Source organism: Psittacula echo, assembly GCF_963264785.1.
Source record: "Psittacula echo genome assembly, chromosome: 13".
NCBI lineage: Eukaryota > Metazoa > Chordata > Aves > Psittaciformes > Psittacidae > Psittacula > Psittacula echo.
In genome coordinates, this window is record NC_137749.1 from 31,663 (window position 1) to 58,424 (window position 26,762).

The 26,762-nt window shown below is 40.2% G+C and overlaps 1 protein-coding gene across 1 annotated transcript; it reads left to right on the forward strand.

Annotated features, from left to right (window-relative positions):
• Positions 1 to 924: 924 nt before the first annotated feature.
• On the forward strand, positions 925 to 26,377 carry KREMEN1 (kringle containing transmembrane protein 1; the record flags this gene model as incomplete). The annotated part of the gene is made up of 9 exons (XM_080628345.1): positions 925 to 1,003; positions 9,906 to 10,068; positions 13,759 to 13,850; positions 21,047 to 21,171; positions 21,607 to 21,760; positions 22,217 to 22,549; positions 23,948 to 24,106; positions 25,157 to 25,241; positions 26,215 to 26,377. 9 exons carry the CDS (start codon positions 925 to 927, stop codon positions 26,375 to 26,377), a joined length of 1,353 nt encoding a protein of 450 aa, XP_080484471.1.
• Between the last annotated feature and the right edge of the window lie 385 nt (positions 26,378 to 26,762).

Below are 26,762 nucleotides of genomic sequence, written 5' to 3' on the forward strand. Positions count from 1 at the left end.
CGCTTTGGGGCGGGTCTCTGCAGCGCTGCCCTCGACCGGGTGCCGTGTTCCGCTGCCCAGTCGTTCCCGCTGCGCGGGGGGTGCTTTTCCAGTTGTAGAACGACGCCCTAAATCGCCGCGTGCGTGCCAGTTCCACACCGCTCGCGGCCGTGTCCCTCAGGCAGCCGCTGCTCGGGTGCGGCCCTTTGGCGTGCACCCGCAGCCAACCCGGGATCGCGCAGAGCGGCTGTAAGCGGGCGAGAGCTGCACGACACCAGTACGGAGTTCACAGCGTCCTTCTTGTTTCCCTTTTCACCCCCGGCCCGGCTGCAAGGGATGAGGCGGGTTGCACCTGCGCGCTCCCGTCTGCTGGCAGTCAACTCCCTGGGACCCCCAGCCTGGAGGGCGAGCATGGGGCCGGGGCAGCGGCGGGCCGCAGGCAGAGCCCGGGCTATGAGGCTGGCGGCCTCCTGCTTGGCCTCTCCCATGACCGCGGCGTGCGTCCGGTGTGAGGGCACAGCGGGGTGACGAGAGGGAGACGTGGGTTGCTCCTGGGGCGGAGTGGGGGAGAAGGGTCGCCGGCCGGTTCCTCACGGGCGGCGGGGCGGCCCTGCCTAAGCGGAGGGCTCTGCGGAGCCCCTGCGCTGGCAGTGGAGCGAGCGCCGGCAGCCTAAACCCGTCGGTGTCGAACGCAGAGGCAGCGGTACCCCAGCCCCAGGCTACGGCAGGTTGGGATCTTGGTCTCTATCCTTTCCTGTCACATGGCTGGTAATAGGATCCCTCATCTGCCACTCGGAACCTCGCCGGGGCGCAGTTTCAGGACACATGCTGTAGGGCCGCCGCTTCCCGCACTTCGCGTTCTTCCTGGCCGCCCCCGACCACCTCTGCCCCCGGAGAAGTGGGGCTGCCTTCTGCGAGTGCGGTGCGGCCCGGCGGCCGCTGCCCATGGAGCCCCCCGCCCTCGCCGCCGTCCTGGCCTTGTCAGGGCTGGCGCTGAGCTGCTGCCGGGAGCCCGTTCTCTCCGGTGAGTGACGCGTCGCGGGGAGCCGGGAGGGGGGCGCGTGTGGGGCCGTTCCGCCGTCCCCTCGTGCAGGGGTGATGGCGGTGGAGCGGGGCGGGCTCCCCCTGAACCCCGCAAAGGGCTCTGCTGCCCACCAGTACCTCTTCGAGGTCGCGACGACGTCCCTTCCTGCTCGCCACTACGGGACACGGCTCGAAGCTGCTCGCACAGACGCGCAGGGGGGATTTTCGCGCGGAGCTTGCAGCGTGCGGGGTATCTGAGGATCTCCCTGTGCTTGCTGGGCTGGGAGCTCGGGAAACTGTGGAGGCGTGAGGTAAGAGGAGGAAGAGCAGCACGTATCTCTGTAAAAGTGGTTTCGTAGCTACGTCTGCAGAACGGAGGCATCTGCAGGGAACAGGGACTGTGGGGCGTGGGTACACTCACTGAGAAATGAAGTGACAGTGGCAGCAGGGCAGAACCGGGGCTGCGGAACAAGAACTCGGGGGTGGCTACACCAGCGCCTGTCAAGAACGGACTCCTCTGACCGTTGCGGTTCTTGTTCGACCAAGGAATCTGGGAAGCCTTAAGCTTTGCTACCTGTTAGTGTGATTCTTCGCTTAGGAAGTCTCTGCAGCCTTTTGTCCTCATCTCAGTTGTTAGTGATGATTTCAAGTATCCCAGTTCCACTCTAAGAAACGTTGCTTTACACTCTGATATACTGCTTAATGAGTTCTGAAGTGGCTGTTCCAGTTCATCACAGTGTCAGAGCCATCAGATGCGTGGTACACCTGGATACATTTTGCGTATTCTAATCGTTACTCTTTATAACGTAGAATTTGCTCTACTTTCACCATGAACAGGTACTTGCTCATCAAGTTTTTGTAGATACATTTAATTAGATTTGGAAAATACTTACATAAACTTTATTGGGGGTGGGGAGGGAGAGAGGGAAGGAAGCATTTTATCAGAGAACTCGGAAGGTAAAATTTACAACTTCTCAGAAGTTACCTGAAGTGAGTAAAACATGATTGTATTTTCAGATAAGAGTGTAGAGAGCTGCCTAGATAGGGACATATCTAGAGCATGCCTAGAATGGTCTGTTCCCAGTACCATTAGGACATGTTTGGTGCACACAGTAGGTACTTCTTCCTTTGCTGAAGTTGAAGAATGACTTCTTTTAAGGTTTCTGAGCAGAACTGTGGACAAAGCACTGCCCCCTCTGTGTCTTGTGCTAAAGAACCTGAAACAGTGCAAATCTACACTTCAGCAAGGACCTGTAATTTATATGGCAAGTACAAATCTGCAGAGCTGCTAACATGCACAAACCATACCCCAGGATCATCTTCTTGTCAGTCCACAGGACTAAAATGGGATCAGCTGGATCAGGTTGTAATTTCAGCTAGCAGAATTCTGAAATGACAAACACGGATATTTCTTCTGTAAGGCAGTTTGTCATATAGTATATTTTTAATCCCTATTCCTCAGCTTAATAAAATGCACATCTTAATATTATTGTAAAATGCAGTCGGAATACAGACTGTGTCACACCATCATTTACTAAGGAGAGAACCTTTAACTTTTGGAATTGCCTTATGAAAAATTACTCAAATTGTCAGAAATTAGTGGAGTTAACAATCATTATTGCACATAGGACCGTGCTGCTTTTCACAGAATGTTTCTGCTTCAATGTGTGATGTCTAACAGTTTCAATTGATCCAAACTCTGACATTTGCAAACTTCAGTCATACCACATTTCTCGAGTGAATCAGAAATAAGAGACAGGAGAATAGATTGCCTAACATTAAAAGACTGTCTAAATTTGGTGAGTTTTGTATTACAGAGTCAAAGAGATGGAAGCAATTGTCATGGAAATAATCAAAAAAGCATTTCTAACCAGACAGAAAATGAAATAGTCAGACACTTCAGCATATCATGCTTGTACATGCGTAGTGCATAACTCAAAATCCAGAGTTATGTGAATGGATTTAGGCAGGATGGAGCCAAAAAAGCAGGAGGGAGGCAGGGATTACATACTGCTAGCTGCAAAATTTGCATTCTTTGTCATATCACAATGTAATTGTTCTGCAGTTGACCACTCCCTCCATCCACACAGTGGCTATGGCCCATCCTGATACAATTTCCAAAGGGATTCGGTCTGCCATGCTTGACAATGGAACAACAGTTTTAAAACTTCACAAAGAAAAGTAAACAAATGAGTGTATTAAGGAACAGAAATTCTTATGGGGACACATCATGCATTCTTACTTCCAGTGATAAAGAATCACAAGACAAGCGTGTTTGCATCTTGTGGCTGAGGACTAGGCAGCAGCTGCAAAGCTGTTGTTGATATAGCATGTTTGTATTCTACAACTAAAGAGAAAAAAGTTACAAAATACATACTTTTAAGCATTAGAATTAAGGGTAACTGCCTCTCATGCTATGTCTTAATTCACCTGCTTCAAACATATTCCATAAAGAGAGAAAAAAAAAAAGCAAACCCCAAAACCACAAAAACAAACAAAAAAGGAGAAGTGATGAAAAAGTAGTTGGATTGAAGGTTAGTAATCAAAGTTTTACAAGAATAGCAAGTTCACATATATAACAACTCATACACTGCCAGGGAGCACAAGTATGGAGCACCACATCTGTATGTTCCGAGGAATGTATATTCTTACAGGACTGACAGATGCGTAAGTCAAGGTTTGATCAAATGTCAGGTGAGTGTTCACTGTGGCTACTCCCGGTTCAGGCCAATGCTATATAAGCTGCTAATTCTGACCAGCAAAAGCAATTCTGTTTGAGGACTTTAAAAATTGTATGTGTATCTCTGTGTGTGTTTGTGGATATGTAGAAATGAGAGGGAGATGATTTTTAAACTACGTACAGCATGCTCCTACATTGCAAAGAATAAATGATCAGCTAACCAAGCACTGTCACAGCAGCACATCAGAGTTTAACTGGCTGATTTACCAAATGGAGAGTTATTTTCTAATGATTTTGAAAACTGTAATTTTAAACAAAGATTATTCTTTCCTGAATATCTTTCCTTTTTTCTTGAGCTTGTGTCAACTGTTGCGTTGTGTTGCTACAGTATAGGCCTGATAGTTTTAGTAAGGGCTTTTGTTATATTCATATTAATTAGAATAGTAATATATTGAAGTGCAAAACCACTACACTAATTTTCCCCATGCATAGGTCTAAAGCAGCCTTATGTTTCACAAGAGCATTTATTTTGCATCATAACACAGTATGGAATGAGATTAATTTTTTTTTGACCAGTCATATGACAGTAGGCAAATGAACTTTTGGTTCAGTCGATAAAACTGCATCTTCAAAGAAAACCATTGCACTGCTAAAAATATTTTTAATAATGACCACAGAAGCAGTATTTGTCTCTTTGATCTCCTGAAGCTTCTTCTGGTTTTAATCAGTGTTCCCACATGAAGAACTGTAGCAACCTATGATAATAGAATCCCTATTCGCATCCATAGGGAAACAAAAACGTTCACATCTGAAGAAGGTAATTTGGTGTTCTGCCCCTCCATCCATGGGCCCCTGCCTCTGTACTGGTGGGGTATCTTGGCATCAGTTAAGTGGTTTCTGTCCTTTCCTCTGTGCATTACTCTCTCATTGAAGTGTTTTTGCTGTCTAATTATAGCCTTTCAATCAAATTAGAGACTACAGCATCTGGTTAGTGCCTGTAACTGTTGCCATCTGCACCTACATACAGTGCTTTCATTTAAGGAGGAGTGCTTAAATTGCAAGCTCTAGCATGAACTAGAACAGTTTAGGTAGAATGGAAATGACTTAAAAGTCTTCTTACCCTGCCTTGTGTGCATTGAGCAGCTGATATGTAGTCATTAGCAGACCTGGCACCTTTGGTTCCATGTTCTTACATTCTGCTTAAGCATTTTTCTTACTCTTCTGAAAGGCTGTAAGGAAAACAAGTGAGAACTTGTTTAGTAGGCAGCTATAACATGTAAATTCAAGGCATCTTTCTTTGTTGCCTTACAGAACATTTAATGTTCTGGCTATCACACCACTGTAATGAAACCCAAGATTTAAAGAGCCACTTTCATTTACCTTTCATTTATCTGCTTCTTGTTGGCCAGTAGCTGGCAGGATAATTTCTGGCCCAGATAGGTTAGTTTCTGTTTGACAGTTGTTGTCAACCTTTAATCTGTCTGGTTAATCTCACTAGTCAGCACTCTGAGTAGCTTCCAGAACTTAAAGCAAACGTCTTAGAAAATCACTGGAGACTCTGAAATGTCAATGTTTTATCATCAGTGCTTCATTCAGTAAAAAAAGTCAGACTGTTACATGCTGCACTACCTTAATTTTTCAAGTGATCCTAAAGTGGCGCCTAAAGTGGCACATGTGGAGTGCAGGCAGCCATACAGTCCCAAAGTAACAAAGGCATAAGTGATCATTGTAAGGTCCCTACATTGAAGAAGGAACTGAGACAGATGGAAAAAATTTCTACTACAGCTGCTGTTTGATCTTCCAAATGTTGATCTGGCTCTAATAAACCCAATTGTGAACCTGTATCACACACTGAACATTCACTCATAATGGACAACCATCCCCAGGCATATTTTTTGCTTTTTCTTTCTAGTAGTTGCCACTCAATACATACTTTTCTAGTCTCAATATTTATTTAAAAAGAGTTGTTTTTCTGTCAACCATAGCACCTGATATGTTGAAAACAGAAGCAGCCCCTGCAACACACTGCTGTCCATGTTTTCTCACTAAGGCTCATAAGCATTATTCAGAACAGGACCTGTTGGAACCTTCCAACTTTTCATGACTAGAACCACTGCAGTGGTTCTGTCTCTGACTAATCCTGTTTGCAGATATCCCAACAAAACAATAGAAGCAGCAGGGTCATTAGACAGTTAATACAACAAAATCATCACAGACATTGATTTTAATAATGGATTTGACACAAGCCTCTACTTCAGGCTATATTTGAAACCCAGCTGACTAAGATGTTAGAAATACGAGGAGGTTGAACACTTCAAGAGTTGAATGGTCACAGCTTCCCTCATGTCGTGCCTAAATCCCTGGTGATTTAATCCAGGTTTACACTTGATAGGGTAGTCTAAACTCAGCTTTGGGTACATGAACAGAAACCACGTGACTAATCTATCAAGCATAGCGGCTTTCTCATGCCTTCTAGAAAGCTGACAGTTTTGGCCTCCACAAAGTGCCTGTTCTTCCCTTGCTGTCTTTGCCGCTGGGAGAGGACTTGGATATAGTGCAAGCTCTGTCGTAGTACCACAGTCTTACAAAACAGAAATTCATAGAACTGATACTGATTTCCTTGAGTCACTGTGCTGATGTTAGTTAGATTCCCACCGAAGGGCTTCATAGCCTAAAGTAACATGGAAGTATCAGCCAATGTAAGACAGTCAGATCCAATGGGTGCCAGAACAGTAAAGGAAATGTGATTGTTGTTGGGTGGTTGGTTGATTGGTTTTTTTCTCTCCTTTCTACATGATCATAATCTACCAAAGAGAAATCAGGTAATTTGAGTAAGCCTGAGTTTTACCGGTAGTGTTCACTCCACTCTTTTCTGACTGTTTTAGTTAGATGAACTCTTCTGAATCAGTTTTGTGCAGACAAATCTGGCTGACCTTTGTTTTAAGCTCATTTTTTTCACAGGATTATTGCACCAATGGTGCAAGATGAAAAGAAAGATGGAGGTTCTGATCGCCTCTAAAATTTCTTAGGACTTTTGTCTTCAAAGTGCAGCCTGTGGATTAGAAGTGGAAAGGACAGTGGTCTGTCTGCAGACAAAACATTCACTTTGCACCTTTAGCACACTGGGAATATTAATTTCATAGTGAAATCACTAAGATAGTGTCGTGGCTGTTGTGCGACAAAATATGGCAAAATCACTATGTGATAAATAGAATTCAGATGTTGACTGCCAAGATACTGAATATGCTGAGAGATCTGTTTTCATGTTACTAGGAATTTTATAGAAAACTGTACAAAGGGTATCTCAGCAGATCTCAAAGCTGATTGTTTAAGGTAAAAGAGTGTAGAACAAAGGACCTGATTTTTAAATGCCAGTAGCTACTTGAAAAGAATGCACTTCCATGCTATGGCAAAATTATTATTAATAATTAAAAAAATGAAAATTTCCTAGCAAATTTTCTGTAACACAAAAAGGTATGTATTTTATATGATAACAGCTGCTAAATTCCAAAACTTAAGTTTCCATTTCAGTTTTTCTGGGATAATCATTTGTTTTACGTTGTATCTTACTGCCTCTTCCTTCCACATCTAGATGCTAACCACTACAGCTCAGATAGCACATTGTTCCCAAATCTCTTGGTAGTATAAAAGAAAAAGTACAAAAAGTACCGGAGGTACTGTTACAGCTACCTGTTGTCTTGCAAACAAAAAACTACAGCTAAGAGGAATGAAGAGCTCTGACTCTTTCTTTTGTGCAGTGTCCTCAAAGTCCTAGTGTAGTGCAAGGAAGTTTGAAGAAATCTATCAAAAAAAAAAGAAAAAAAAAAAAATCGGCTGACATGAAAATGAAAGTCAGTTGCTGCTGCAAGTTAGAGCATGGGCCAGTCTCAGCAGATCCTAAAATGGACTGATGTTAACTTCAGTTTAGTCTTTGTGCCAGATTACCTTCAGGTATTGTAGCATTCCTTGCATTTTTAAGTAGATGTTAGTACATATTGCTGTTCATTAGAAATAAGAAGCAAAAAAAACAATAGCACTAAGCTGAAGTAGATGTCTTTTATGGATATGCTTATCACTTCTCATAATTGCTTCTTTATAATGTATGTTGTTTTGTTTGTCCCGTTTGATAATGTTTTCCTCTCTTCTATGCCAAATTCATCAACTTGTATTTTTCAGCTGACATAGAAAAAATTAACTGCAAAGTAAAAAGAGGTACTTAAGAAAGCTGCAACACTGTGATGATTTTAAAGTGGGGTGGGGTTTTTTTTCCTATGTTTATCCAAATATCTGTGGTGGCCTCAATACTGGAAACTCAGATTTGCATTTTCAGGTAAATGTATGTAGCTCGCCTGCATGACTAAGGCAGTCAGGTAAATTACAGTAGGGAAGAGTATTGACGTGAAACTTGGTTTTGTTAAATTAGACAGCTTTCTGTCCATATATGACAGCAGTATACGTTAATGGCAGTGCAGACACCTCTGTGCCTTCAGCAACAAAATTCCGTTTAATAGAATCCTAACTTGCCTAGGCATGAAAATGTGCAGTGAAGGCACAAAACCATCAGCTTTCATCTGCTGTGTAATAAAACAGTGAAATAATCATTATAATTGCACCATTCTGGTATTTGTGGGCCCAGACTAAAGGTACTTCAAAGGCATTGTTTTAATAATATGTTTTCCCATCTCTCACAGTATTTCTAATACAAAAAAGGTGTACTGCTAATATCAGGATTAAGCTGAGAGTGGGTTGGTTTTTTTTTACCTCTTTCTACTGCAGCCATACAGATCTTTCTAGCCTTGTTTGTAAGATACCTTGTAAGGGACACTGAGATCAGCAGCCTCCACTTAAGAGCACACTCCCTTTCCCTGGGGCAGTAGAACATCTCTGCAGTGGTTGTATGGTCTCTGCAGAGAATACCAGTAGGTAAAACAAGGTTCTGCAGTTAGGAGGAAGTGTTTCTGACTTTACGCAGTAATGCTGCTCAGTACTCATTTTACTGCTTGTAATGCTTACAGCAGTGTCATGCAGCGGTTTTAATTCTGTCATGGTCTGTTGTTTTTTAATACTACTTTTAAATAAATGCATTGATGATAGATGTTACCAAGTGTTAAGTATAAACAAGGATAGACCTACTTATGATACATTTTAATGATTATTTCTGGAAGGTGATCACAGAACAGTTGAGGTTGGAGGTGATCTCTGGAGCTCATCATTTAGATGACTTCTGCTCAAGCACAGTCACCTAAAGCAGGCGACCCAGGACCATGTCTAGATGGCATTTGAACATAGAGATTCCAATGCTTGCCTTTCTGGGAAAACTGTTCCCTGCTCTGTCACCCTCACAGTGCACAATTTAATAACAAATTTTGCATTTTTAGTAAAGCTAAAATTGTTCATGCATATGAATATTTATTTGATCAGAAGATGTCAATAATAAGACATAGCAAAGCCAGGCAGCATGAGATTTGTAGTTCTATTGAGAAGGGGATGGTATGTTTAATGACTAGAGAAACCATTCTCTGCTTTGATTTCTAACTTGCTGAGTATTAGGAAAACAAAGATAAATGGGAGAAAATATGGGCGAGGAAGAAGAATACTGACCTATAAATTTGATCTGAAAACGTAAATGCATTAGTAGCAAACGACAGTATCATGATTGTACTCTGCCGAAGGAGGTCCTTTTCTAAAGAAATTCAGACCAGAGGAAAAAACACTTAAGAATTTTTCTAAATTGGGATGTAAATGTTTGCAAGATCCATGTCTACAAATTTTTTCACTTTATAAAACTGTAGATATTCTCAACTTTAGTTACACTGGCATGGGATTTTGAGTAGTGTGCTGATATGTGGCAGACTGACAGCATCATCTAATTTAATTTCTGGAAAATTAACAAGTTACAGGTTTGACCTGGTGAATAAAACACAGGGAAAACAGTAAAAAATACAGTAAGCTTATTCAGAAAGTGCATGTTAATTGTATTAACCACTCTTCAGACCTGTCTTATACATTGTTTAGTAAAGTAATGAAATCATAATCTCTTCAATAGATGTTTGAGAGAAAACTTACATCCCAGACAGCACCTTTAGTTGCCTAAACAATGCAGGAAATATGTTAGTGAAAGGAAACATGGTGTTTTGGGATGGGGGTGGAGGGTGAGGGAAGAACAACTGAAGACTAAACCTACATACATTCATTCTCTTTCTCCATTTCAATTTCTTCCCAGAATGTTATACAGCAAATGGGGCTGACTATCGTGGCACTCAGAACCAGACCTCACAATATGCAGGGAAACCTTGTCTTTTTTGGAATGAAACCTTTGAGCATCCTTATAATACTCTGAAATATCCCAATGGGGAGGGAGGGCTTGGAGCGCATAACTACTGCAGGTAAGAAGTATCTCTGCTACTGACATTGCCTGATTACCCAGTATTACTTTAAACAGTTGACAAAAAATTAGGAAACTTCCTGTCATGCAGTGAAGAATGTCAGAACCGTGGATGTCTAATAACTTTTGGTTTATCCTGTAATCAGTACCCTGAATCTTCAAGCACCATTAGTAGAATAACTTTACCAACCCAGCTCTCACACAAAGTCCATACCATATATCCAACCTATATTTGGCATCATGGAGAAAGACTAGAGGTTACTTAAATGAAAAGGTGGAGATAAAAAAAAAATTATCCAGGTCACAAGCATAGAAGCACTATGAATGTCTGTGGCAGACTCTGCAACATTATGGTTTTTATCCTCACCCACAAGCCTAGTTCTGTTCTCTGTTCCATTTCTGAGTTTTTTGCTAAGTTCTCAGCATAAGCTTTTCAGTGACTTAGAGTTGTTACTTGAATTCAGAAGCTCAACTGTCAGTGGTTACACCACCAGCTTAAACCATGGCAGATCCTCTTTCATTTCCTTGCCTTCTAAAGAGGGATAGAAGTTCTGTGGATAGAATTTGAAGCAAAACTTAAATAAGAACTCCAGAATTTAGGAGCCAAATAAGAAGCTAAGTTCAGAGGTGTTTAGGCTCTGCAGACTCTTTTCAGCCTGCAACATTTAACTCCCTGATGTTGTGCATCAGGAAGTTACACACAGTTTTATCTTTGTAGGACTGATCAGCTAAGTTTTTATACCCGTCTATACTTGCTATGGAAATAGGAAGGGAATAACCTGATAGATATATTTCTTAAACAGTGATAATCATCAGCTCATCTAGGATGCTTATAAAATTGAGTGGTGTCTCTCACTGTGTAATGGGGACAGAGATGTTCAACCCATGCAATTAAGAACTGGGCCATAGCAATGTCTGCTCCGTGAGAAGGTTCAAACCGCACCTCAATTCTTCTGGAAGATACTTCTACTTGGCAGGCTATAGGCTTTCTAGGGTAGAGCCTATACAGTTGCCACCTTCAAACTTTACCATATTTAATCACAGACAGACAAGAAAATATGACAGAGACAGAACCAGACAGTTAATGGAGAATAAGTAAAAAAGCACAGAGAAGAGGTCTTGTGACATGCAGCACACAGATGAGCATACTGATGAAAGGAGTCAGTTGTGTTTCCAGAGTATTTGGTGACTGAGCAGGGTATTTCTGATGGGGAGCATTGGTGAAGGGCAGGGAAGAAAAAGACTTGGGATCTTTTCCAGTGGCTACATCAGTGCTTTAAAATAACACTGTTCAATGTGTTGCACCAGTGGACTCTGTTTTCAGCCATAGAAGGAGAAAGCATTATTGCCAACTTCAGAATTGATGCTTTTTTGAATCAGTTCAGCATCTTGGAGGAGCAAAAACTACACCACCTACTAAAGAAACACTATAGAAGTTGGCCATTCTCTCGAGAAAATGGCCTGGAAACCAAATAAACCCATCAAGCAGTCTAGTAGCTGATGGGCATGTGAGCACTGAAAAGACTGTTCCCATCAAAAACATTTTACACCAACTTCACAGCTTCACTCAGCCCAACACCACCAAGTGCATAATATTTTTCATGACATGTAGGGAGATGTGTCTCTCAGTACACATACTAATATGGAGCTATAGAAAGGCGAGTGGCCACTGAATTAACTCTGATACAAACAGCACAATCAAGAAGGTAATTTTGATTGTTACTGTGTGGCAATATCCTAGATGTTTATCCAGGTATTCAACTTATCCTTACTAGAGTTTCACTTTACTCAGCAAATGAGGAGCAAGAAGCCTATAATCTGGTATGTAAGCCTGAGAAATTATTTGATTACCAGATACAGCTTTTTAACCTCAATCTACTGGGTGTTAGATTATCCCCTCTGAGATGAAGTTTGACTGGAGGGTTAGCCATTTCCTTCTTTGTTATATCGCTTGGTCCAGGAGTATTCTCACAGGTGTATGAAATGATGATCCTAATGAATAAATGCTTTTTAACTTCACATTCTGTTGGAAAAGGAAAAAAAAAAACGCTTGCAAAGTCACTGTTTTAAGAGTGTCAGAGCATATCTTTAGCATGCAAATCTTGTCAGGGCTTCATGGGTGAAGATACTGCTGTTTTAGCTGTTTCTCGCCACTCACTTGCGTTTGTGACAATGGACAAGGTGATTTTCCCTTCTCACAAGGCTTTTTTAGGGCATACTATGATCCTTTGAGGCTCAATTTTAAGGACAACATTTCAATAATCTAATTTTACACTTAAAGCACTAATCAGAAGCATGTTATCTCTGCATAGGTGGTCCTTACTTGGAATACTTTGTTTACTGCAAGACACCATGTTAAATAAAAATGCCTCATAATGTTCCACTAAACTTAATTTTAGCCATAACAGAATTATGCCGACTGAAGTTTTTGGAGATTTTGAAAGACACTCGATTGTTTTCTGATTGTGTGCACTTTTGAGGTTCAAGGCAAAGATTTCTAAAGACATTCATCACATTTCTCTGCGATTTCCTTGCATTTTAAGGCATTTATATGTGGAGTGCCATTACCATGGTTCAGTTACAGACATCTGATTTCTGTCATGCAAATGTGAATGCAAAATTTCCTGTAAGTGTGAAACCAAAGAAAATTGTGTTATTTCCAAGTACAAGCTTTCCTTAATACTAGTTTTCTACTTTCTTTAGCCACTGGAAGCTCTGCCATTACACCTAAATTCCTAACACACTAGTCTTCTTCGTCCACTAGTCTGTTGAAAGCCTAACAGCAGCATTTTAATCAGCTAAATTGAACTTAACTTGCCAGTTGTCTTCAGCATTCGGTTATTTGACAAAAAACTGTTCCCAGCAGTTCACAGATTGGATCTCCCACAAAGACTTGTTAATGTGCCCAAATGACAAGATGAAGCTGAACTGACACTTCAGTGTAGGGGGGTCTCTTCATAGAATTCATGCCAAAGTAAATGATAAAAAGATTATAGATGGCCCTAGTTAACAAGAAAAGGTCTTATTTCAACCTGACTGTCCAAAATAACAAGTTAATTTCTTAAATGGATCTTTTTAATACAAATAGTTTTTCAAATTGTACATACAAAGAAACTTTAAATAACCTAATGACTAATTAGGTATGCACTTGTAAATGATGCTGCACAAAATAATCAAATAAGCAAAGAATAATTGTGGATGCATAAGGAATTATCCATCAATATATTAGATCACTGGAATGAATTTACTCAGCTTTACTGAAAAGACAAGACCTGAGGCTTTCCCAGAAGACTTGATTGGATAAATAGTTTTGTCATCATACATACAGAAAGTTGGAGTCTGGACTGGTTTGTACCAAGGCAGAAATCAGGTTTAGGAATCTAAAGAACCTGTACACATGATCTTCCTCAGTACTGGCCAGAAATAGCTGTGCACCCTTTATAGTTAAAGAAAAAATAAGCTAAGTTTTAGGTGCTACTAGCATGTTATGCTTGTTGTGTCCTATAATAAACAGTGATCTGAACTTCCTGATCACTTTTGCATTTTTCTTGGTAAGTCAGTCCAACCAGTTAAATATTAATTGTTAGAGCAAGAATAGTGATGACACCAAAGCTTACTAAAATTGATTTTTATGTGGGTTTTTTGAAAATACTTGATGACTTTTCACTCACACACTATTCTTCTCTTTCAGGAACCCTGATGGAGATGTCAGCCCATGGTGCTACATTGCAGAGCATGAGGATGGAATATACTGGAAATACTGTGAAATTCCATCCTGCCGAAGTAAGAGCACTATGAAATTTTTTTAGGCCTGCATCTCTGTTTAACAGATATTGGCACTTATACCACAGTGGGTACTGATTTTCAAACAGAAACTAGGATAAGGCCAGTCAGCTTATTTTCATTTGCAGACTAAGCAATATTTTAAATGGGTCTCTGGGCAAACTTACTGAAGTGTTCCTCCCTTGCTATCTTTTTGATCTCATATCAGAATTACTGGATTATATTATTTTCAAATAATACCAGACAGAAAATTACTCAAAACTTAAGAAGTACTGCTAGTATTTTTAATCCATAAAAATGTCATTCATTTATTAAAATCTAAAGGACAAAAATGAATAGGAAATTATGAATTAATTTTTTTTACAGGTTACATGTGTCCATCATTTGCAGTTAGCTTGTAAAACGATGGCGTTAGTTTAATGCGTATAACACATCATACACAGAATTGCTTGGAAGAAATAAATGCAGTGTGAGAGGACATAGTGAAAAGATCACTGTTTGTTTGGTATATGGGAGCTCTGGTCTAGAATTCTGTTGCTTGCTAGTGCATATACTTAGCATTGATGTGAAACTGCAACTGGACTTGAGTATTTTAACAAGTCATTCACAAGCTATTCACCTGAAGCTTCCTTCTGGTATTTAATATTTTTAATGCATTACATTATTTACTTGTCCAAAATGTGGAGGTTTTGTCATGATGCTCCGAGAGCTGGTGAACTTCTTTCATGGAGACAGGCTGAGAGAGCTGGGCTTGTTCAGCCTGGAGAAGAGAAGGGTCTGGGGAGACCTTAGAGCAGGTTCCAGTGCCTAAAGGAGCTACAGGAAACCTAGAGAAGGGCTTTGGACAAGGGCCTGTAAGGACAGCACAAGGGGGAATGTCTTTAACCTGCCAGAGGGGAGACTGAGGTGAGCTCTTAGACAGAAGTTCTTTTCTGTGAGGGTGCTGAGGCGCTGGCACAGGGTGCCCAGAGAAGCTGGGGCTGCCCCATCCCTGGCAGTGTTCAAGGCCAGGTTGGACAGGGCTTGGAGCAACTTCTGCTAGTGGAAGGTGTCCCTGCCTGTGGCAGGGGGTTGGAACTGCTTGAGCTTTAGGGTCTCTCCAACCTAAGCCATTTTGTGATTCTATGATTCATGACAATATGTTCCAGAATTTCCTGAATGCTCCAGGATAAACTCTTTAAGAATCACATTCTTTAAAATATGCCTAAATATTAAAAATATATTCCAGATTTGCATGTTAACAAGCAACCATAACTACACATTTTATTAAGTCTAATAGTTTATGCCTTTAGTTGCTTTCCTAACTTCTGTGCAAGTACTCTCTAATGGATAACGTGTATGCTGTTAAGCATCAGCAGTTGTCCTTATGTAGGGATACTTTCAATTGGAAGAAGTATATTTCTTAGTTGAAGTAAACAAAACCAAACAAAGAAAAATGGATCTAAAAAGATTTTTCTTACTTTGTCCACAGTTTTCTTTTTTTATGAATGTGAGTGATTCACTTCCCCAAGTGAGGCAAACATATGTGTGACCTTAAGTCAGGTGACTTACCTAGACTTAAATACAGATTAAGGAGTCTAATTTAAATAACACAAAATCATTTAACACTCTAATTCTCGTTGTCCAGAGGACATCTTACTCTTATTTTTCTGATATACCAGGTCCTATTTAGGAAACATGACCCTCCTAATTAAGAAATTTATCTTGGTCTAAAATGGAAGAATTTGCATTTTCTTTAAAGACCACAGATGTTAACAAATTCTCTGGATATGGCACCAGTAAAAAAGCTGAAAGGCAAATTCTCTCCCCTCCATTTGTTCTACACAAAGGATCCTTTTAAAAGCAGCTTCACTCATTTTCTCTGTGGTGGGGAGCAGAGGATTTAAAGTTGGACAGTTACTTGCACAGATAATCCAGACTTACATTTAAAAAATGTCCCTTTGGCCAGTAGCAGCTGCTTCAAGCATTGCACTGAAACTGGATACTAGAAAAAGGAATTGCAGCAATTTAGAACAAACTGTACATTGCAAGCCCATCCAAGTCTTAATACAAACCTCATGGTTTATGAAGCTAAGTAAAAAAAACAAAACAAAACAAAACACAAACCTTTTATGCTTTACCAGATTTTCTGTTTTCAGTAAGCATGATGCTAAATCATAGGACCATCAAAAACAACTTGTGAAGTGCATGATACAAAACTGAGTTCTGTGAGCAGAAAGTAATTGTGTAAAGAAATGCTATTTTTTAGAAGTAAAAATTGTCTTACATAAGCTGATTTTCCATAATTATATTTACTACCAGAAAAGAAAAGTATCTGGAGCATAATTTACTTATAAACTATAACCACATACACCACTACAATGCCAACAATATGAAACATCTTGATTGCCTAGAGAGATTTGCATGCAATGATTCACTGTTACAATAATTAAGGATCTACAGTTAAGAATTTTTCATTATGATGATGATTTCACATGATTATATCCTGTGTCTCATTCACTAATACGTAACACTTAATTCAGAAATGTGTTCTGGCATTCTGCATGTGTAAACATGCTATACAGAATTTAGCAATGTTAGATGAGGATGGATGGGCATAATTACAGAAGACAGTGGTAGTTACCTCAGTAGGAGCTTAGTCTTCCCTTTTCTTCCTCTCTTTCTCTTAATGGCTTGTCTGCTAAGCAGCCTGGAATGGACATAAACAAAAGGCAAAAAGGCAGCACTGAGTCCTGAGAGAACATGTGCATCTCACATGAAGAATTCAGAACCAAATGCTTTAGATGGTTTGTTTGCAATGTTGCAGCTATTCCTGTTTGGTTTTTTTTTTATCTCTTTCTTTGTTAATGAGGTTAGGTTGAAATTCAAAGGAAGTAACTTACGCTCCCAAAATGTAAAAGGCTTGCAGTCTTACTTAATTGTATCTCCATGTTTGTGGCCCACATGAGTCTCTTACCATAAACAGATTTCCTGTGTGCATATATGTCATCTAGTAAAGTTGACTGAAATATTGATGAAGTATTAAATAGCAGAGCCAGGTAAATTATACAGAGCTGTATTGATCACTCCAAGATTGACTTGTCTAGATTTTAACACAAAAATAAAGGGAGTAGTTTGCACAATTTGAGACAGTATACTGGTGCAGACCAGACCTACCTACCATTGCAAAAAGCTACGAGGTTTTTGAAAGACACATGGATGAGCATAGCTGGAATATGGGTTTGAGCTCAAAAGGATGAATTCCATGATTTAATACGTCTGCCTTAATGTGTAATATGCAGAAGCTCTGGTATTTGCAAAGGCCTCATTATGTCATATGCTGCTTAAAAAAAAAATAGCATGCTTGCATAAAAGAGGTGACATTTTAAGCACAAGAGAACAAACGGGTGAAGACAGCGTAATGGTGAGACATCACTGATCAGCATGAACAGTAATTGCAGAATATTGACTATTTCAGTTTCGCAAAGTTTCCTTAGTAGCTAGAACAAATTAAGGCAAAAGATTATGTTGAAAATTTTTAAAGCTCAGAGTAACTAAACAGTCATTACCTATCTAGAAGCACTTTTGATTCTTCATTGCTTTACATATATATACTTATATATATAGACACACACACATATACATAGGGTTGTAGGATACCCCAGGTTGGAAGGGACCTCAGGCCATCATCTACTCCAGCCTCCTTGTGCAAAGTAGGGCCAGCTCTGAGATCAGACCAAGTTATTCAGTTTGTCAGATTGGACCAAGTTTATCACGTCAGGCCATGAGAACCTCCACGGATGCAGAAGACACTCCCTTGCTGGGCCCTTGTTCCCATGCTTAACTGCCAGCATGGTGAAATGATTTTCCTTGCATCCAGTCTGAACATCTCGTGTTTCAACTTAAGCTCATTACCTCTTGTCCAAAACGCATCAGTGTGAAGACTCTGGCTCCACTGTTGTGACAACCTCCATATAGGCATTGCAGAGCTGCTAGGGAGTGCCTGGAGCCTCCTCTTCTGCAGGCCGAACAAGCCCCAGTACCTCAGCCTCTTCTCACAGGGCAAGTGCTCCGGCCCTCTGAGCATCTTGGCTCTCTGCTGAATTCGCTTCAAACAATTACATGTTTTTCGTGCACTGTTGGGCCTGAAAATGGACAAAGTAATCTTGATGTGGCCCTAACAAGTGCTGAGTAGAGGAACAGTTCACTTCCCTTGATCTCTAGCTGTGCTCATTTTAATATCAACTTGTTGGCCTTTGCTGCCTGGCCCTCTGCTGGCTCAGTGTCTGTCAGCACCTCTAGGGCCTTTTCCGCAGAGCTGCTCCATGTACATAAATGTACACCGTCTTTGTTTAGATTTATGTTGGACAGCTTCCTATACATACATCCTGATCCAGTTCAATATGGTATGAAAGAAGAGCATATTATTCTAATATACTAAAAATATTGTTGAAAAGCAGTAATTTGTCACCACTGTGGATCTGATATAAAAACAGTTTGCCAATTAGATTTTCTCAAACTCGGATTACAGATTATCTCCCCTCTGCTATTACACTTATACTGTGTACTTTGATTACCCTTCAGTAGCAATTAAGTGGTGTCTCAGGTTTAGGACCAGCCATCAGTAGCCATAGGAAGAGATGGCATATCAAAATCATATATGCATGTACAGGAGTAAACTTTTGTGTGTGTTGCCCCAGTTCAGAGGAGTGTTTATTTATATATTTGATGTGGGACTATGAAGTTCTTTTAGGTGAGCATATATCCTTCAGCTCATGTCATTTGTTGATTTGATGTCAAAGTTACCGAAGAGCTGGGCACTGACATGAAAATTACTATTCACTGTTGGGTTAGATTGATACTTCTCCTGTTTATTCCAAATCACAGGACACTAATTTTTTTGCTAGAGAAGAGAAAGTTAAAATACTGTTGGGACACCAGGGAGACTAATTAAGCTGTACCCAAATAGTAGGCTTGATTTAGTTACACAATATAAGCATCTTTTAAATTGCTCAGTCTGGTTGCTTAGCATGGAACATACTGAAGTACTAATCCTCTGGAGAAAAGGTTGAAGGGTCCTACCAATAAAGTTACATTAAAAAAAAAAAAAAAAAAGCATTTTTAGGAAATCCCAAGTCTCCAAGGAAAATGAAGCTTTCTCAGGGTAGTGAAATCATGCACTGTACAGAAAAACTGAGCTCTCAGAGTTATCTGCCCAGATGTACTCAGCTGGGGTGAGGCTGTAAATGGGGATTTCCAAAGGTATGTTAAATCAGGCTGTAACTTGAAGTTGCAGTACTCATATGCATGTTGCTGCAGGGTGTATCAAAGCCATAATTCCGTGCAAGCATTTATAATTTAAATTGTGTCATTCTCAGAAAATTATTTTATGAAAAATATTTCAAGCAACAACATCTAATTCTTAAAAAAAATATATATTATGAATTCAGTTTACATTATGAAAATATACAATGTGATTTTTTTCACCCAATTTCATTATATACACACCAGTATATTTGCTGGTCACTAAGAGATATGCTAACCCTCTTCTTCAAAATAAGGAAGCGGCCATAGGCAACATAGCCTAAGTATGGGAGCAGGAACTCAGACAGACCTGTTAACTGTTCCAGATGTCAGAATGATTCCGATTTTAAGAGTAAACTGACATCAGTTTACAAGCTTAGCATATCATATTCCAAAAGAATAAGGACAAACCCATCTTTGTTAAGATCAGACAAATAGAAATTCTGAACTCAAAACATTATTTCAACAGCTGCTGCACATGGACATGAATCAGAAATCCCAGAAATGGGCCTTCCAGAATCCAGTGAAGAGATACTTTCAGGACTACTATAAAGACCTCTCAGTACAAAAAGCATCATTGCATTCCTATGGTATTTATGTGATAGTATAATAATACAGAAGCAGTTTACTAACATGTGGGTTATCTGATAGAGAAAAGGGCCACCTGTACAAGAGATGACTAACTCAAAAGGAGCCTCAAAGCAACTGAACCACATGCTAACAGGCATCGGAGGCTGCATCCCCCTACCCCTCACCCCCAAAAAAACCAAACAAAACCAAAACAAAATCCCCAAACCAACCCAAAACCCTGTTGGTAAATCAAAAACCTGAACCAGTGCTGTGGGACAGTAGTGAGAGTTCAGAATTTACTGAGTACTGGGACAACAAATGACTGAGAAAGTCGAACTCTTACACAGTCTCTTACCGCATCACATGTTATACAGAGTAGTGGAAGTGAACAAAAAGTAATCCTTGTCAATCTGGCACAGAAATAAAAACTATCTGACCAATGAGCTGGTTAACAGATTAATTCCAAGTACGTAAGCAGATACGACAAGTAGGCAAGGGATAATTTTATGCCATTAGCACAGCACTATATTGTACCCCATCTTCTCTCTCTAGTAGTCATGTCTAAATTCCAGTGCTTTGAAGAAAAGTGCAAGAACAAAACAAAACCAGAGGACAAATTATGCATTGAAGGAGGAAAACTTTCTGATCTGCCATACTGACCAGTGAGCCTTGAAATGTTGATTCATACAGTATAACTAGATGTTTCTTAAAAAAGTAGTATTGCTCATTTTCAATCTCTTTTTACATACCAAAAATATATTTTAAATTCATACCAGAATTTGAGTTTTAAATATTAAGAAATTCTCCTATGCAAGTATATAGTCCCTCCCATAAAACTTGATAAACTCCATCCTAAAAGAGCTTAGGTTTCCTTTCTCAAATATCCTGTTTAGAAAACTTCCAGAATGTCATTGTTTTGAAAATCAGACTGAAATCACAGTATTGATTTTACATTGTTAGAACATGAGTGGGAGTACTTTAAAACCTCCAAACCTCTGAACTCATGTAATAATGCCGGGGTTTTTTTGTAATTGTCTCTATCAGGAGAAATGAAACAGGTATTTACCTTGTCTGTATTACTGTGGCTTACAGAAACCAACTACAGAGTATTGCAGGTGTATTGCTAAGAAGATACGATGCTATTTCACTACCTGTCATTTATCCCTGGACATGTTTGGAAAATATAACAAGGATCTAGAATAGAGTAACATTTCACATACTGCAAAATGAAGACAAGGACATATAGAGAGCTGCCTAGTAGCCAGGTAGTGCATAAAGTGGTCTGTGTCTTGGGTGTTGCCAGGCACACCTTTAAAATGACTGTTGTCTGTTATCCTTGCCAGTGCCGGGGAATCTAGGGTGTTACAAGGACCATGGAGAGCCACCACCTTTGACTGGCACCAGTGAGACCTCCAATAAACTTACTATCCAAACATGCATCAGTTCCTGTCGAAGTCAGCAATTCAAGGTGATTTCTTTGAAATACATTTACAAGATATTTTCGAAGACAGAAGATAGCAATATGCCTAGAGCTCTTCATCACATTTTTTTTTTTTTAACCTTTAGGAGGTCTAAGGTCTCCCTCTGTTCCAGGGGCCTAGCCCTCTCTCTGCATCCAGAGCAGTTTGGGCAAATGACCAGTGAATAATGCCAGGATACCAGGACAAAATATGCTTGCTTCCTGCAGTTATGAGTGATAGGATGCCCTAATTGCCCTCCGTTTGATCTTTCTCAAGTAGCATCCTGACAGCTCAAACAAAACCAGTTTGTGGTGGGCCCTTTGACTAATCATACTTCCCCAAAACATACATACTCTGCTGCCAGCTTTCTTGCTCATACAACCTCCTGCTGTCACTCCTTTAAATATTATCCTTTCCTTCCTTATGCTTCTTTGTTTTCAAAGTTTGCAGGCATGGAGTCAGGTTATGCTTGTTTCTGTGGAAATAATCCTGACTACTGGAGATACGGGGAGGCAGCCAGTACGGAATGCAACAGTGTTTGCTTTGGAGACCACACTCAGCCTTGTGGTGGGGATGGCAGAGTCATTCTTTTTGACAGTAAGTATTGAAACAGGCACAGTTTTTCCCAAAGGAGAGGCCTCAAATGTTCAGCAAATTAGGGAAAAGGGTTTAAATGCAGTGAGAACAGTTGCACACAAAACAGCAAAACACCTAAATTCAGTATAAAATAAAGCTGCTTTCCATTTTGGCATAAAATTCACATCCATTAATAATGTGAAATCGTTCTTCCAAGAAATTATGTCTGGTCAGGCAACTGACTCATGCTGTAGAGGTTGTCTCTTACTTCCCCACAAATGGTACTAACTCAGCTATCACAAACAGTATGTCACAGAAAGACTCCTTCAGAACTGATCTTACCAGAGGGTAGATACATGACCAAGTGAGGCCCCTCAAATAAAATCTCAATCTATACTAACTTGGGCTTTTTTATTAAACCAGACAAAACTTGCTATAAACCAGTTAACACAACTCCTCCTCCTCTTCTTTTCACAGCCCTTATTGGTGCCTGTGGAGGGAATTATACTTCTGCTACAGCTGTCATCTATTCCCCAGATTTTCCTGACACATACGGCACAGGCAAAGTCTGTTACTGGACCATACAAGTTCCAGGAGCATCTCAAATCCACTTCAGCTTTGCCCTTTTTGAAATCAAAGATGCTACAGATATGGTGGAACTGCTGGATGGCTATACCTATCATGTTCTAGCTCGTTTTAATGGCAAGAACCGGCCTCCCCAGACATTTAACATCTCTTTGGATTTTGTCATTTTGTACTTTTTCTCAGATGAAATTAATCAAGCCCAGGGATTTGCTATCAGATACAGAGGTAAGAGACCAACTTTGCTGTTTCTACCTTTCAATGAGCTGTTAAAGCATTTAATCCACATAAAAGATTTCTGAATTGGCAAAAAAAGAACAAGTATTTTAACTCCCACATCTATGGGTGTTTCTTCTGTCTTGTTGCCACTGCTCAGTGGGTAAAAGCTCCACTAACATCTCACTGTTTGGAACACTCCAGCCAGATATGTCATAAAATAGCAAAATATAATTTTTAAAAATTAAGTCTTAAACATACCTGTCAAAACCAACCTTATGAAGGTTGATGCCAACCTGGTGAAGTTTAACCATGCCAAGTGCAAGGTCCTACACTTGGGTCGGAGCAATCCCAGGCACAGCTACAGGTTGGACAGAGAAGAGATTCAGAGCAGCCCTGCAGAGAAGGACTTGGGGGTGTTGGTCAGTGAAAAAATGAACATGAGCCGGCTGCAGTGTGTGCTCGCAGCCCAGAAAGCAACCGTATCCTGGGCTGCATCAGAAGGAGCGTGACCAGCAGGTCGAAGGAGGTGATCCTGCCCCTCTACTCTGCTCTCGTGAGACCTCCCTTGGAGTATTGTGTACAGTTCTGGTGTCCTCAACATAAAAAGGACATGGAACTGTTGGAACAAGTCCAGAGGAGGGCCACGAGGATGATCAGGGGACTGGAGCACCTCCCGTATGGAGACAGGCTGAGAAAGTTGGGGCTGTTCAGCCTGGAGAAGAGAAGGCTGCGTGGAGACCTCATAGCAGCCCTCCAGTATTGGAAGGGGGCCTACAAGGATGCTGGGGAGGGACTATTCATCAGGGACTGTAGTGACAGGACAAGGGGTAATGAGTTAAAACTTAAATAGGGGAAGTTTAGATTGGATATAAGGAAGAAATTCTTTACTGAGAGGGTGGTGAGGCACTGGAATGGGTTGCCCAGGGAGGTTGTGAATGCTCCATCCTTGGCGGTGTTCAAGGCCAGGTTGGATGAGGCCTTGGGTGACATGGTTTAGTGTGGGGTGTCCCTGCCCATGGCAGGGGGGTTGGAACTAGATGATCTCAAGGTCCTTTCCAACCCTAACTATTCTATGATTCTATGAAAACAGATTGGAAAATGACAAAGCTGAAACAAAACAAAAGACAGTAGTCTGCCTTCATCTTTGTTAATCTTGGCTCTTCCCAACAGTCTGTTACACTCAGAAGAAAACATTGTAGTCCTTCAGTTGTACCTACTGTGATGGTGAAGAGCAGCTTCCAGAAAAATTTGAAGAACCCGAACTTGTTAAAGTACAGGCTTTTTCTGGCATCAGGCATAATTCAATTATTGGAGATCTATAAGTAAACCAGAGCTGCTTACAAGCACAAAATAAAGTCCAGTTATACCTTTTAAGATATTATAGTAATCATACTCTTGTGTTTTCAGCTGTGAAGGACAATGTGCATCAAAACAAGATTCTAGTGAATCAGACCTTTTCAGAGAAGATAAATGAACAAGCAAATCTCAGCATCAGTGCAGCCCGGTCATCAAAGATACTTTATGTCCTCACAACCAGCCCAAGTCATCCCAGTAGCTCCATGCCTGGTAATATTACAAGAAAATGTGGAAACAGGAAAAACATGTTGCCAAGGCATAATCTAGAGTCACTATTTTCTTTGCCTCCTGCACCACATTATGTGACCCACTATGCCTTTTACCAATAGATAAATTTTCATTTAGTCTAATTACCACTAACTGTGCTGCTCTCATGACTTTTCAAAACTCACTTCTTGTCCTAAATCAGTTAGAAATACTGTGAAGATGCTGACTCCTTGAGAATGAAAGCACATAATAATATGTGAGTCAAAGCAGTCTCCTTACTAGAATCAGCTTCAGTGACCAGTGCACACCATAGAGGTGGCAAAAGGCACTGAAAAAAGAGTAAGCTTTTGTAGTCTGGAAGGGTCTCAATGCAGGATGTGTCCCAGTCACACCAATTCACAAAAACTACAGCAATAATACAAAGAGGGCTCTACAAGGATGAAGCAAGTTAATGGGTGTAGGGAAAATGCCACTGAGTGTCTAGAGTTCACTTTCAAGACACCATTCAGGAAATTGTTGAGTTGTAAATAATTGAAGAGTGGAAATGCATTCTTGCTGAATATCACTTTTGGCCTCTCCTGTCTTTCAACTACCCTGGGTATATCTATGTTTATCTATTGTTGAAGCTGGGCCATGATCACACTGTGGACACTCTAATAGCTGTTATAAAACTAGGCCATCTCCTTGCAAACACAGAGTCACTACTGGTAGCATATATTCTAGTATGTTCTTTAGTCTGCTTTTAAATTTTTCTCTGAGTTTTGATTCCTTTCCTAGACACTAGTTAAATAATTTTACTGGTATATGCTTTGATTTTCCCAGCTTTCAATCCTTAGGGATCAGTCATGCATGGGGAAAAACCAGTTCTGACTGAGAGTTACAAAGTTTCTGCCAGCTTTTACAGAAAATACTTAAAGGTATAAGACACATCTAAATTACAGTTTTGAGTAATGCATTAGAAGGCTATGGGTTTCTTTTGTGCAATATTCTTACATTAAAAACTAAATAAATGAATGAACTGAGAACTTCTCCTCTCCCTCTCCTCTTTTACAGAGTGGACAATATATAGTCTCACGGCACTGCTCATCCTGAGTATTACAGCCGTAATAGCAAAGATATTCCTCCACATTACCATGAGGTGAGTCTGGAGCGAAACTGGCCTTGAGAACTGACATCTCAGCTCTGTACCAAACCTGGCGCACTTCATTTCTCTGCCTTATGATATTGTCAGATTGGCCATATTCAAATCTAAGTTATATATTACATATTTGTATCCTCATAAAAGGTACTAAATAAGCACATTTTTGGAACTTTCTAATCTGTTAGGATAGCATTTGCTGCTGGAATATTTATTTTGGTCTTGTTTTGACAAGATTTGTATTTTAAGGAATAAAAAGGCTTCTCATACTGAGGGATGTTATAGAGCAAGGAGGAAAATGTAATCAGTCACCTGGCATTGCAGGGAAGAGTTCAAATTATGATAATACTTTGTGGGGAAAAAATTAAAACCCCATCACAGCGCAGGAAACTGGGGAAAAGAGTTAAGATATGGGCTAGTTAATATTGTCTTTTACTGAAATACTGAAAATGGTTCAAAAAAGAATCACAGAAATTAAAATCTGTATTATGATGTGACAACCAGTTTGTTGGTTTGTTTTTGGTTTGTTTTTTTTTTTTGCCTATTAATAAAACCAACATCACATTATTACTGTATTTCTCTACACTTATACCAAGTAATTTTTGTGTCCTCTAGATGGACAGTCATTGAATAAAATGATGGGTGAGTTATCAATGAATCATAAATGTTGAATATTGTATTTACATACCACAAACAGGCTTAAATATACACGGAAATATATATATATTAATGGCAGTTAGTAATAGAATATATACAGGCTTCTTAATATTGTTGCTTTTGTTAGGGTAGCAGCTATTCTAGCAACAGAATGCCTAACTTTTCACCAATAAACAAACAAACAAACACTCCAAAACCCTATGTAACTGTGCCACAGGTAGAAAGAAAAGGTGTCACAGATTTAGTGGAAACTGACTAAAACCAGCAGCACCTCAAGCACCTTAGCACTCGCAGTGAATTAACACTTGTTTCCTAGATCCCATCGGATACCATCTGCATCTGGAACAGAAGATTCCAATGAGGTTACCTCTGCTGGAGAGATCTGGAGTATATTTTACCAGCCATCCACGTCAATATCCATCTTCAAGAAAAAGCTTCGAAGTCAACAAGATGATTGCAACCCACTAGTGGGAAACTGAAGTGTCTTATTTTAGAAGAATCAACCTTCTTAAAATCCAGGTGACTTGGGAATAATTTTTTTTTTTTCCTCTGAATCTCATACTTTGCATTTTCCAAAGGCTTTCGAGTGACTTTGCCTGTCTTCTGCTCTCTTGGGTACACTAAGGGCAACAGGAGCAATTAATTGCAGCAATAGTTTTGAACTATCTGGTGTTCATTGAATCTGTGGTGCTGTCAATTACTGCCTTGAGACCAGTGCACTTAAAATCTGTGTAAAAACCTGTGAAACACAAACCGCCCTGTACTCCTGTGAAAAGTAACTGAAGGAGTATCTGCAGGTTGAGGACTTATTGTGTCCTGCTTTCCTGTATAACTGTATTGTATCAGGCTACTTTAGTCCCTTTT